Below are 14,067 nucleotides of genomic sequence, written 5' to 3' on the forward strand. Positions count from 1 at the left end.
GGTTGGGTAACTGGCTCTGCTGTCAGCAAGGAGGGCCCCAAATCTGCACGTTCCTCTCGCGGCTCAGGCTCTGGTCCCTGGGAGACGAGCCCTTGGCAGAACCCGGGCTTGCAGCATTCGGGAGACAGACGTGAGGTGCAGAGTGCTTTTGTCTGGGGCCCTGCGGGGCGTGCTGGCTTTACGAGAAGGTAAACCCCAGAGCCTGCTGGTTTTTCTGCTCCTGCACTGTGCCAGCCTCCTGAGGCTGTGAGGCTTCTGTGTTCCTCTGCCTCTCCCTCTTCTTCTCTGTTGTTCTTTCCGGCACCCGCAGCCCAATGAGGCCCTGCCCTGCTGGAGGCATCTGGTGTGGTGTTGGGAGCACAGCGGGGGAGGGGTGAGGTGGGCGGGGCTTCTCCCCGGGGTTTTCCATCTGGAACACCTGGGGAGATGGAACACCTGGGGTGGTCCGCTGTCACGCCTAGATCCCTGGCAGCCAGGAGGCCCTTGACGGGGCAGCAGGGTCGATCGTGAGTCTCTGTCCACATTTCCCAGCCAAGCCTCGTCAGCTTCTCCCCGTTAACTAGGGGGGTTTCGATGCTGTTAGCATTGAGAAAAACAGGTTTTAAGTATGAAAGAAAATAAAAAAGGGAAAATAAAGTCCGTAATTCTAAGTCTAAATGGTCCTTGATGAATTTTTTTAAAGTTAATATGAGCACAGGATTAGACATTTCAAACCAAAATGGAAAGGTAGAGAAATGAAAAAAATTGTACGTGAACCCCCTGCCTTCTTTTCCCTCGAAGATGAACTCCTCAGATATTCTGAGGCAACAGCAACTTTCTAGGGAAAGCTGTTGACAGCATCACGCGTAGCCTTTGAAAACCTTTACCCACAGGGACCCCTACTGAGTTCGCTGCTCTTGCTGTTCACCCTGAAGCCGGTTCTGCGTGAGTGTACGTCGGTCTTTTTTATCATTCACGTGGATTCCCATTCTACGGACACACCATAATAACCTAACCGCTCCCCTCTTGATGGACATTTAGGTTATTTCCAACTGTTGACTGGGTAGGCTGCATTTTAAAAGTTTGAAATTTCCCCAGTAGGCATGTCTTCCCAACACCTGATGGTCGAGAAAAGCAGATCCCTTTGGAAAGTTTTAAAATTTATTTTCACAGTTGACTTTTTCTTATCTTCTCTTTTCTTTCTGGTTTTCTTTTCTTTTTTTTAAGGCAGCAGGGAAGGGAAGGGGACTCTCATATGTTGGATGCATACTGAAGGAACTTTACGGCTGTGATTATGTTTAGTTCCAGAAGGCCACAATTAACTTGCGCTGTGTTTTAGACAAGGACTCTGATGCTCAGAGAGGGCCCACAGCTCATGGTAGGCTTCAGCTGGGGATCGCACAGCTCTGACCAGCCCCGGGCCTTGCACACCGTCTCACTTGACTCATTCTGCCAGTTCTGTGCATCTGGGAGAGCTCAGGGAGAGGTTTCTACACCCATCCATGTGAATTTTTGCTTGGACCTTCTGACTGGGTGGTGTTTTGCTCTGCATTTAGTCTTGGGTTTCTGTTTCAGAAGCTTTGATTGCGTATGGCGTGCTCTAAAATTCCCTGGGAGTAAGTGGTGATCAGGGGAAGCAGGCGCTTTATCTCGGGACCCTGTTTCTCGGTTCGAGTCCTTGGGCAGAAGATGAGGGCTCTGTCCAGAGCTGCATTCAGTCGTACGACATCCTCAGTGGGCTCTGATGGGTGCCGTCTGTTAAGTTGGGGGTGCTCAGAGGGCTCCCATCTCTGGGCTCTTGGCTGTAATGTGCTCTCTGGGTTTCATGGACAGGAGAATCGTGTCTCAATTTATCTGTCATTTTTGTGGATAAATAATCCAAAGTGAGTAAATAAAAATTAATGTTTGGATTTAGATGCTAATTCAGCTTTCAATTGGGTTTTCTTTTGAGTGTTATTGAAATTAATCGGTGTTCCTTGAGCACATTCCACTTATTATTGGCGCGGTACGGTGGGCCCTCAGAACACAGCTGATGGTTGTTTGGGGTAAATTCAGAAGATGGATAAACCATATCAAGATAATGGAAAAGTTTTCCTTAAAACTTTTTCCTTTTTTAAACACAGAATGCTGTCTGGACATTGTCCAGACCCTGAAAAGAGAAGAGCACTTTGTTCAGAATCTTGCCCTGAGCCAATCCGTTTTCTTTTGTCTTGGTTCCTTTCTAGACCATTTGCATGTAACTGCTTTCTAAGGGGCACTGAGCATGGAACGGAGTTTGAGCTCCTGGTGAGGCACCGTTATTTCAGGAGGAGCTTGGGCTTTGGGGATTGGGCAAGCTTCACTTCAAAATCTGACTCTTGTGTGACATTGGGCAAGTCACTTAGCTCTTCAGGGCCTCAATGTTTCTCCTCTGTAAAACGGGAGGGGCATCCCTGTATCTCATGTGTGTTTCTTAGACAAATGAGTGACCTTTGAGAAGGACACAGCCAGTGCTGGTAAAGTACGGAGTTTCTGACTTAGGTCGGTGGGTAGTAAATGGTTAGTTAGCTGGGGCTGTTGTGTTGATTATCTAACAACGATGGCGTTAATTATAGTCACAGTGACAGAGCTGGAGGTAGCATTATTTGTCCTGGGACTGAATTTCTTGGGGCAGCAGCTCTTGGCAGCTGGCCGATAGCACGCCCGGCCAGGTTCCGAGGCTCACACACGTCTGTTGACTTCCCTAGGCCAAGCCCAGCATCCGGTGCTTCATTAAACCCACCGAGACGCTGGAGCGGTCCCTTGAGATGAACAAGCACAAGGGCAAGAGGCGGGTGCAAAAGCGACCCAACTACAAAAACGTTGGGGAGGAAGACGACGAGGAGAAGGGGCCCGCCGAGGACGCCCAGGAAGACGCCGAGAAGGCTAAAGGTACTGAGGGTGGTTCAAAAGGCACCAAGACGAGTGGGGACAGTGAAGGTGAGTGCCCCCGTGAACACCACCCTGCTGCCCTCTGTGTCTGGTCCCCGTTATGTGTCCGCTCCCCACGCCCGTGTACCTCATTCTACGGGCGCGGCCTCTCGCAGGCAGCTGCGGGCACGTCCGCTGCGGGTCCTGCCCTCTTCGGACAGGTGACCTGGGGTGAGGCTCCTACGCGTGCCCGCCTGCCTCCCCCGTGGGCACACAGAGGGGCACAGGCTGCCTTTACTCAGCTGAGCACGCGTGCGGCGCCCAGAGGAGCGCCTGGCCCCAGGCCTTGCTGCCGTCAGAGGGTCAGCCTGTTTATCGCGGCTCTTCCTGTTCCCCGTGACCTCCGATTAGGGCTTTTGACTCGAGTCGTTATTTCCAGCGTACTGCAGGAGGAAAGCCATGTTGAATGAAGTCATATGTGTTCAATAAGACGACATTGTTTTGGAATCGAATAATCCAACACAGCGCCCGAGATGCTGCCATTAAGAGCTGTTCAGAGCCCTGGTTAGAGTGAGGTACACCTGTGCTGGGTGCATATGTGTTCCATAAGCAGAGTCATTCCTTCCTCTTTTGGCCCGTGCCAGGGATGATTCTGGTTTCATTTCCACCTTGCTCTCGTTCAGATGCTAATACCTTCTCACTCTGGGGAGCGCCGTCCGCTCTGGAACTGAGTAGGCTTCAGCAGTGGAGTCTCTCGCGTCTCAGGCGGGGCGCACAGCCATGCCTGTGGGGTCTCTGGCCACGGCCCTGGGCCCTAGGGGTAGAGGCAGGGGTGGGGGCTCCGCTTGCTGGACGCGAGCTCCCACCACCCTCCTGGGACAGACACGGGCTGTGCCCCATGCCTGCCGTGGGCCGTCCCGCTGGCCCCTGGGCTGGTCGTGGCTGCTGCAAAGCCAGCTGCCCTTGGCCTGTCGGCCTGGACCGTGTGAGTCCCTAGTCCAGGTCATCTGAAGCTGAAAAACAGAGCAGCTCCGTAAATCAGTGACTGGGAACTCATTTGTCTTGGGGAGTTTGCTGTGTTGATGGAGCCAAAGCCCGCCCCATCCCCCCCTGCTGGCCCCATCTTGATTTTCTTGGCAGTTCTCTGCGAAGGCCATGATCACATTCCGATAAGCATAACCAGAGCACTTCTCTGGTGCCACCCTGCCCTCTCTTTAAGGCTGAGGTCCCAGCATGCTTTCATTTCCGTTTAAAGTATCCAGTAAGCATTGGGCGCAGGAATTCACTTTGGGCTCAGGAACACTATCACTTTGGTGGGGAGGTGAGAGGCAAACGCAAGGAAAGCAAGCCATCCTGGTTTGCTTATTTGGATCTTTTTTTTCCTTTTTTTCTCTCTTTCTTTCCTTTTCTTTTTCTTTTCTTTTTTTTTTTTTTAACCTCAGGAGAAAGCAGTCTGCTTACACCCTGGGGTTTAGCTGTCCTGTGGCCACGCTGGGGAAAAGGAAGAGGATTTAACCCCATTTTGCACTCTGTGTTCTTGTCGATTTTGTTTTGGAAAGATGCTACCTCTTTCATTCCAGTCCTTTTAAGGGCTGGCCGCTCTCTAACCAGGCCTGGCCGTGACTAACCCTGGGTGGACAGGGCAGGCTTGGCGGCCGGCGCACAGTCAAAGTGAGTCACCGAGCGGCCTGGTCCCAGTGCGTGGAGCTTGCGTGGCTCGCCGAGGCTGCCGATCGGCATGCTGCTGGGACTGGAGTAGTGACTCCCCAGATGCCGAGCCTGCCCGCCCTGCGCAGGGGGCAAGGGCAGAAAAGCTCCCAGGTCTCCAGAAACCGGATTTCCGAGGGGCCCCTTGGCCAGGTCATACCAGACGGGCCCCAAGAATTTTCCCAGAGGCTCTGCTTGGACGCTCGATGCTGACGTTAGAGCTCGGTTGACCACGGCTCCCAGCAGCCCTCTTGGCATTTTTGGGGCCCTCCTCTATTTTCTCGGACACATGTTAGCCACTCCAAAATATTATGGACCTGTCATCTTGCCACACAGCTCACTGTAAATAAATACGGGTTTCTCAGGCCCGCCCAGCGGATGCCTTGCGGGGCCGCGGCAGCTTTCGCGCAAATGGGGCTTTGTGAATGCATGTCTGATCTCTTAGTCACTCTCGGACTTGAGGCGCAGCTGGGGGTGAGCTCTCCTTAGACCGCATTTGGGTGCAACCGTATGCGACCTGTAGGGTGTGAGGCACAGTGCTGATGCGGGTGGTGCTAGGAGATGGGATCCTGCTTTGCTGCCGTGTGTAGGTTTACTGTGAGCCTTGAGGGTCTCCCCAGGCTCTGTACCTCAGTTTCCCCATCTGGAAATTGAGTATAAAAAATGTAATTCGTGTGGTGCTTTTTTTTTTTTTTTTTTTAATGAGTACATGTTAGGATTCTTACGGCTATAAGAGTTAGAAGAAATCAGCTTGGACTGGCTTCAGCACAAGGGTGACTCTTGTTCCCGTAACAGGAAGGCATGGGCGGGGCTGGCCTCAGGTGCAGGGGTGACCATGGGCAGCGTCAGGCTCGCGTGCCTCCAGGTTACCCCAGGCGGAGGAGGAGGGGCTGAGGGCTGGGGGCCGATGCTCGGTGACACCGCGGAGCTGCCTCACCCGCTGCTGTACGGGGCCGTCTGTGCCCACTGGCCAGGCCTGGGTCATGTGTTGAGCCTGCAGTGACTCCCTCGGGAAGGAGGAGGGTGGTCCCTCGGAAGCAGGGGGCACGTCTCCGGGCCAGCAGAAGCAGTGGACGCTCCCCTCGACAGCCACACTGTTTCTGTGAGCCCCTCGCCCCCTCCTGGCTGTCTTCTCCCTTGGCGTTTGGAGGTGGATGTGTGGCTCTTTTCTCGTCCGAGTCCTTGTTTCTCAAGCAAGTCTCCTGCCTCATCCCCGGGTCTGGGGTTTGTTGGTCTCCCGGGTGTCACAAGCAGGCAGGTATGACTTTGAACAAATAGATGCTGGCACCGGCTCTCCCTGCCCCGCCGGCCGGCCCCACGTTAGTGGGGAGATCCTAGACAGGCGGCATCAAGTGCAGGCCCGCAAAGGCACGTGGTCATGAGTCGCAGTTTTGCCATGACCTGATTTAGACGTGGCCCTGGCATGTTCTGTTTCTACAAGCGCAACCAGAGTTCACACCGCCTCCACCTCTAAGCCCAGACAAGGCAGTAGCGTAGAATGAATGTGTACCTCTGGACCCTCCACTCTGCTTCGGGTCCCAACGATGTGTGACTCATTCTGAAACAGGCAAGTCACAAGGGCCCCGGATTTGCAGAAATTGCACACGGAAAGGAAAAAGAGGGGCGCCCCGGTCCTGGTAGGCAGAGGGGTGCTCACGTGCTCCATGCTCTGTCCCAGCTCTCTCCTCGGTCTGAAAGGATGGTCTTCCCTTTTCAGAGTCACTTGGAAGAGCAGCTCAGCAAACAGACCTAAGGCCAGAAAATGAATTGTTTGAACTTCTCATTTGAAAAATAGTGTTTAGCTTTTGTTTTTCTGCCTATTGAAAAAGTAGTCACCAGTTTCATGGCCTGACCTTCAAACCCTGCTCTTTCCTCAAATCCCACCAAGGGTATGGAATGAATGGCACACACTGACTTTGAACCTGCTGGGCAGCTGGGAGTTGAGGGGTGCCTGGAAGTTTGGAACCCCAGCTTTGCTTTTTTTTTTTTTAATTAAAAAAATTTTTTTAAATGCTTGTTTGTTTTTGGGAGAGACCTAGAATGAGAGTGGGGGAGAGGCAGAGAGAGAGAGAGAGAGACAGAGAATCTGAAGCAGGCTCTGCCCTGTCAGCACAGAGCCTCATGTGGGGCTCGAACCCATGAACTGAGATGATGACCTGAGCTGAAGTCAAAATGCTGAACTAACTGAGTTGCCCAGGAGCTCCCCACTCTCAGCTTTGCTTTTTTTTTGTTTTTTGTTTTTTTTTTTTTGAAGTGTCTGTTGAAATGGAACCCTGGCCTCAGTTCTGGCCCCTCTTGGAAAGGCGGAGCCAACCCCAGGGCCGGCTGAGTTTCCCGACTGGGACAAGCCATGGATTAGCCACTGGGAGGTCGGGGCCTGAATCCTCGACCCTTGAGGGGCGGCTCCCGCACAACCCTGTGACCCTGGGCAGGTCATTGCTTCCCCACCAGTGGAGCCCAGCTCTAGGGGTGTCGGAAGGCGAGCGTCGGTGTCTGAGCACTTGAGCGTTTGACACACGAGCACTGAAAAGGAAGCCTGGCCGGGGTGGGGAGCAGACTGAGGACCCTGGCTGGGGGCCCCTGGTGCTTGGGTACCCAGCTCCCAGCTGCGGGTCTCTGTGGATTTGTAGGAGTCAGTGGGGTGGGTGAGCGTGTGTGCGCGGCGGGGGGACAGTGGGAAGGGAGGGAGGAGGAGAATTAGGAGGCCAGCCCCGCGGTTGAAGGGGTGTGGCCGTGCCACGTTTTCAAACAGCTTCACTAGTATAAGGAACTTCCCGGAAAAGAAACCTTCTAAATTCAACCCCGTGCTGTTCAGTAACGTAAAGGGAGAGGGACCCCAAATACTCAGCTCGTGCACACCCTGTTATTGCCAGGTGCTGTCCGCCTCTTGAAATTCTGCCCCAAATCCAGCCCATAGCACACACTCCTCCCCTATTTCCTAGGTAACCGGCAAGGGCATCTTTCTCCTCCTTCCCTGAAAGGTCTTGTTGAGGCCTTCCTGCTCTCCCCTTCCCCCTTTTGATGGTCTGTCCTCGTTTTGATTCCTGGAATGTAGAATGCAGAGGGCAACTTAGAGAATCCTTGAATTTGTGAAGTCAAAGACTGTTGGGGGGTCACGCCTGCCATTTCCCTGAAAAGCACTTCATTTACCAAATATTAATCAGATTAGAGTGTACATCATCCCGGGCAAGTTGATGGATTATTGCTGCGATTTAAGAAAATCAGAGTGTCAGAGCTTTGGGGAAGCTCAGGGACCTGGCCAGGGTTGTCATCTGGAGGGGGACAGGTTGACGTCCTTGGCTGTGGAGGGTCCTGCGGCCTCTCCTCTGCACGCACTCTGTGGCACAACAAAACCGCCATCCGTCTCCAGAATTCTTTATATTCTCCGGACCTGAACCTCTGTCCCCGTTAAAACATGAACTCCACATCCTCCCTCCCGCCGGGTAGTTTATGCAAGCGGAACCAGAACAGCGTATGTCCTTCTGCGACCGCCTTACTTCACTTAGGGTTCTGTCCTCAGGGTCCGTCCGTGTTGTCACGTGTGTCGGGATTTCCTCCCTTTTTCAGGCCGAACAATATTCCATCTTTTGGGCACACGGCATTTTGCTTATCCATTCACCCCCAGATGGACATTTGGGTTGCTTCCCCCTTTTGGCCATCGTGGGTAGCGCTGTGCTCTTGAGCATGCAAATCCTCTTCTGCCTCAGGGGCTTTTGGGGAAGCGATAGAGGCCGGGGAAGCCAGGGGAGCTGGAGATTTGGGTTCCCACGCCCGGCTGCTCAGCCTCACAAGGACGTTCCTCAACTCCCAGAGGCTCAAGACTCCAGTTGTATAAAGGGGTCGTACCTAACCCCTCCCCCCGCCCCCAGGCTGAGCTGCTGGCACCTTCAAGATTATGGGCCGTGGTGCCCGGTGCTGGAACTGCGGCCCCACAAGGGTGCTCCTCACTAGGCCGTGGCCGGTGGGTGGCCCTGGGAGAGCCGTGGGGGCAGAGGCCCACCTCCTCAGTCCCTTGGCACCTCACTTTGCCCTTCTGTGAAAGGCAGACCTCAGGCCACATCAGCCTTGCCCCAGCTGCGGGGCTTGGGGATGGTTTTAGGTGGGATGCAGTGGTGCAGGATCCTCGGGAGGTGGGCCGCAGGGGAGCTGGGCCTTCGCGCCCTTCACGCCTCCCTTTCCCAGCACCTCAGGAGACCCTGCTCCTTGTCCCCGTGCATGTGTGTTGTTACACCTGCTGTCTCTTGACACTGGCTTGGCGCTTATGGTAGTAGTGAAAAAGTGTCTTCACCTGAAAATGTTTTCAAACTTCTAAAAATTTGGAAAGACTAAAATAGCATAAGGAACCCCTGTTTACCTTTCGTCCAGTTTCCTCTTTTAACATATTCTAGCCAGTTTGCTTTCTTACTTGTTTTCCCTCCCTCTGCCCCCCTCCCCACGCTTCTTGTCTGCATAAGTTGCATCCGTCGTGTCCCTTCCCGCCTGAGCACGCGTTTGCTAAGGATAAGGTGTTTGCTCTCCTGAGCCCAATGCACTGTCCCCCGCTTCAGGGGGTTTTCTGGTGTGTTCCACTTTGTTCGTTCGCCTAATAACACCCTTCAGCACATATGTCCCCCACCGGAAGAAGATCCAGTCTAGGGTCAGGTATAGTGCCTTTAATTGTCGTGTCTCCCTGGCCTTTGTCACTCCGGACCGTTTTTCCCAGCCTTCTCTTTTCCGGCTTCGGCTTCGACATCTCTGAAGAATGCAGAGCCTCCCCCTTCTTTGTTTTAGGAAAATGTTCCTCATTCTTTCTTTGGTGTTTCCTTTGAATGAAGGTTATGCATTCCTTCATGCGTCCCATCTGGAGGCACATGATGTCCTGACCCTCCTGGTGATGTGACTGGTGATCACCTGGCTAAGGTATTGCCGGATCTCTCTGCTGTGTAACTGCTTTCCCTCTTCTTTACAATTAGCAGCCCATGGGGAGCTACTTAGAGACGATGCAGATAATCCTGTGCCTCATCAAAGTGCCCCCCGGGATTTGACCTCATTGATGATACTTGCCTGAACCAGTCTTGACCCGAATGGTGGCAAAATGTTGATTTTCCAGCCTCCGCACTCTCTCCAGGTGTAAAGGTCAGCGCTCGGCATCCCGCTGTAAGCAAGGACACTCCCTTCTCCCTGCTTCTTTATTCTTGGCACAGGTCGCGGATTCCAGTTTTTCGTGGTTTATGTTTCATTCCTGATTTAATTAATTTGATGCTCAAGTTGTCCCAGATTTGACCACTGGGAGCCCTTCTGACCTGCTGTGTCCTTGTGATACAGGCCCCTTGTTTTGTTTGCGCAGTCCTTAGACCTCCTGGCATGAGACGTTAACCGCGCCGCCCACCCCCAGGGGGAGCCCTTTCTCTGAAAGCCCTGGTTCCTCTCAATGGCAGGGGTATTAGAGGCCAAAACCCAGGTCCCGATGTGCTGACGGCCCCCAGGGTGCCTGGCTTTTTGGCCCTTTCAGTGGACAGAGCTAGAAAATAGACGCGTGTACGTACACTAAAAACGCATTTCCTCACCGTGCATATACACACGTACAAACATGCGCGTGCATACGTGTATTTTAGAAATCGTGAATTCATACCAACAGCTCCAGTATTCGTGCTGACGCAGATCCATACCCAGAGGCTCTTTCTCGCCCTCTCCCATTCCAGGTCTGTCCGTCACTGCTTCAGCTAGAGCCTGGCTCCCTGCGGCATCAGCACATGTGTTGGCTGAGTCCTAGAACACACCTAAAGGAGTTCAGTGCGTTTGTTGTGTGTAAACAAGACTTCAGGCAGGTCTGCAGCTCCCCCTCCCTCCTCACATGCTTCCTCCATCTCCCAGCTGAGGGTCGAGAGTCCTGTGTCCTGTTTAGAGCTACTCACACGAACCTGCTCTTGCTCTCCCCATATTCCCCGCCCCCGGTCAGGGTAGGTATGGTATTCAGTTGAAAAAAATTTTGGTCCCCTTTTTCTTTTCCAATATTCCCAGGTTAGGGTTCTTTCTTCCATTTTTTTTTTAATGATTTAATGTCTATTTTAAAAAATATGTCGAATATTAACAAAACTGTGCAAAAAGGTATGTTCAGGAAGGGTGCCTTCCATATTCTTTCCACCCATTCCCCTGCTTCTGGTAGACAACTACCTGGGGTTATTTTCTGGAATATCCTTCCTGTATTTCTTTTTGCGAGAAGAAGGTGATTTATATGTGATTTACTCTCCCTTCTGTCTTACACACAGAGTAGCACACGGTATATGCTCTTTCTTCTCTTCACTTAGCAAACTTCCCCGGAAGTCAGTCCATATCAGTACAGCGCTATTCCTCATTCCGGTTGCAGCTGCATTGGGGGTGTGTGTGTGTGTGTGTGTGTGTGTGTGTGTGTGTACAAGTTTATTCAACCGATTTTTATGCTTGGACATTTAGGTAGTTTCCAGTATTTTGCAATTATAGATAATACTTCAGTGAATTGTGCATGTGCGTTTTCATAGTGTAAGGGGTGTATCTTCCAGATAAATCCCTCCGAGTGGGATTACTCAATTGAAGGGTATTAATTGTAACTTAAAAGTTTCCTTTTAAAATGTATTCAAGTCAAAAGAAAAACAATGAGATCAAACACGATCATTAGCTAGATAACAAATGGGACGGGAAACACACAGACGTGACAGACATCATAGAGGCAGGCGAATGACTAAAGTTTGAGAGGAGCTCAGCTGGGTTATGGTCGCAGTCCCTTCGAATTTGAGAGTAGAAACCTGGATGGGATGGGGGCTCCCGCGTGTAATAGCAGGTTCAGACGGAGCCCCCTGGGAATTCATCATCAGAGCCTGAGTCCCAGCCTCCGTGAGCATCAGTCCTGTGCACACAAGCCCCCCGTTCTGCTTTCTTTGGTGGCGGCAGCATGGTACACGTACCGCGGGAGGGGAGCGAGGCTGCGCCCGGGCAGGCCTGTGTCAGCAGGGAGACATGGGCCCAGGAGGGTACCCAGAGCCATGCCTGACGTTCTGGTCTGACACAAAGAAGAGGTTCACTTTGACACTGAATCACCAGGAAAGGAAAGTTCAAATCTTCTTCCTCATCCTCTTTTAAAGATGGCTGTAGAATCCATTTAAAAATATTTTTTTAATGTTTATTTACTGTTGAGAGAGAGCGCGACAGAGCACGAGCAGGGAAGGGTCAGAGAGAGAGGGAGACACAGAATCCGAAGCAGGCTCCAGGCTTCGAGCTGTCAGCACAGAGCCCGACGTGGGGCTGGAACTCATGAACCGTGAGATCATGACCTGAGCCGAAGTCGGACCCTCAACCAACTGAGCCCCCGAGGCACCCCGTGTAGAATCCATTTTAGAACGCTGAGACTCTGGAGACACATCTCCCCAGTTCCTGTTACCCACCCCTCTCGTGCCCACATGGCATTTAGCGTGCAGTTGACAGACCCTGGGCAAGAATGGCTAACTTGTGGGGTTTGCCTGGATAAGATTGTTAGAAAGAAGCAGTGGGGGTGCAGGGGACCCGTGTTGGCACTGGAAGGACTGTGGCGCATTCATGTAGGGAATTAACGCACACAGAGCAGCTTGCTCCCCAACTGTGCTGGCTGGACGGGGGTCGGGAGGACGGGGGCAGCTGTGGGAGCCAGGTGACCAGAACGAAGTTCAGAAACCTCGTCGTGCGCGGAGTGGAGAAGGCCCTGCGGGCTGATCCTGCACGAGGACGTGACCTGGGAGCAGGAAGGAGAGCAGTCCTGGCCTTTGCCACTACTTTTCTCGCCATTTTAATTGTCACTAGGCTTCTGGGTTTCTGTTCCAAACCAGAACCAAACCAGGGGTTCTCAGCAGTTCTGTGTGAAGCTTCAGAATTCCAGAAGGCAGTGTTAGGGGCAGGAGGGAACCCGTGGTCAGAGATGTTGGGGAGCCCACCCACCCTTACCTGGAGCAGCCCCGGTCCCGTCTGCTCACTGCGGTCGTATGCCATGGGAAATTGTCGTTCAATCAGTGTGCCCCTTCGTAACTAAATTCGGTGAGCGCGGCTGGATTATATTGAGTTGCTCTGCTGCCCCACAGTTCTGCATGTCCAGGGACATCAAAGAACCCAAAGGGAGCGACCACGTCAGAGCAGCGCACCCTGTAGACTGGGGTGCTGGGGCTCGGCCCCATAACCTCGGGGGGCCCTCAGAGCTGAGTTCCAGCCTCACCAGCAAGGCCGGGAGGCAGGGGCGCTTGCGGCGGTCCGGGAGGTGTGCCACAGGCCGCGGGGTCGAAGCCGAGGCTGGCACCGCAGGCTGGCCTGCTGCGGTTGAGATGTTTTTGCCGGGATGCTCCGTTAGTAACACAAAACAACCATATAGATCTGTGATCGTAGCGTGAGCCTCCCAAGTATAGATGCATTTTCCTTGTTGTCAATTATCCATATTTGTATTGCTGTGTTAACGTCATAAACAATATAAGCAGTACAGGGTTTTTAGAGGTGAGAATAATTAAAAATATGAGGTGTCTGCCCCACGGCAGAGAGGTCTGGCTCCCTGGGAGGCAGCTGAAGGGTTGGCGGGGGTCAGGGTGCAGGCTCAGGCGGGAGCAGCGGGAGCGAGCCCCATTCTGTGCCACTGCCCGCTCCTGGCTGTGGCCCTGACCGTCCAGGCTGCTGTTGACTCAACAGCTCCCTGTGAATCGACTGGCTCTTTCCCCTTAAGTTTTGCCTCCTCCCAAGTAGTGACAGCCACAGTGAGAGAACAGGCTTTCCGTGCGGTTAGAATTTTCTTCCAGTGCACGTAAAAATAAACACAGAGCAACGCCAACAAGTAGTTTGCACACCACTTGAAGATCATGGTTGGCTCCCACCTGGGCGAGGGGGATGGCCCGGTGGGGGTTCCAGGCTGCGGCGTCTGACTCCAGGCCACACTGGGAAGTCGAGGCTGGTGGTCGAGGCCCGTGTGGCCCGGTTGGGGGAGGCCCTTGTCCACGCCCAAGGGCAGTCGCAGGTGCTCCCCTGCCTGGCAGGGTTTCAGAGGCGCTGAGCACGTGCTGTCTCCTGTGAGAATCCCGTGCACGCTCAGGGCAGCCTGGGTGCAGCTCTGGGCCACCTGTCCTGTGTTGGAGTGGCCACGCGTGCATCCCTGCCGGCCCTGCATGCAGCCAGAGCCTCGTCCGCTTGTCTGTGCCGTCACTGAGCACATGCCCTGTAGCAGGCCCTGGGCTCGGCCCCAGAGCTCCAGTGGAGAGTGAGCCAGACAAGGCAGCTGCTCTTACGAAACCCGCGTTCTTGTGGGGGAAGGCAGAGAGCTAGTGAGCACACTAGTAAATAGAGTAGAGAAAATCCGGGCTGTTACCATTACTGAGAAGTAAAATTGAGATGGGGGTGGAAGGGACACATTTACTGAGAAGAATTCCACATAATTTATGTCGCTACTCCCTGCCCCAGGAGATAGAACATAGTAACTCCCCGCTCCTTCAATGTGGGCTGCGCTTAATGACTTGCTTCCACAGAGTATTCAGG

At 53.2% G+C, this 14,067-nt stretch overlaps 1 protein-coding gene across 5 annotated transcripts in view; it reads left to right on the forward strand.

Annotated features, from left to right (window-relative positions):
* Positions 1 to 14,067, forward strand: part of CLEC16A (C-type lectin domain containing 16A) — a 178,033-nt gene that overhangs the window by 48,249 nt on the left and 115,717 nt on the right. For 3 of the 5 annotated variants that reach the window (XM_039244331.1, XM_039244332.1, XM_039244336.1), the window contains one exon: positions 2,706 to 2,937. In XM_039244331.1, the coding sequence (XP_039100262.1) occupies positions 2,706 to 2,937 (232 nt within the window). The remainder of the gene's footprint in view (positions 1 to 2,705; positions 2,938 to 14,067) is intronic. The other 2 variants (XM_039244333.1, XM_039244334.1) reach the window with 1 other exon arrangement.

This window comes from Hyaena hyaena, unplaced genomic scaffold, assembly GCF_003009895.1.
Source record: "Hyaena hyaena isolate Hyena2069 unplaced genomic scaffold, ASM300989v1 scaffold_238, whole genome shotgun sequence".
Classification (NCBI taxonomy): domain Eukaryota; kingdom Metazoa; phylum Chordata; class Mammalia; order Carnivora; family Hyaenidae; genus Hyaena; species Hyaena hyaena.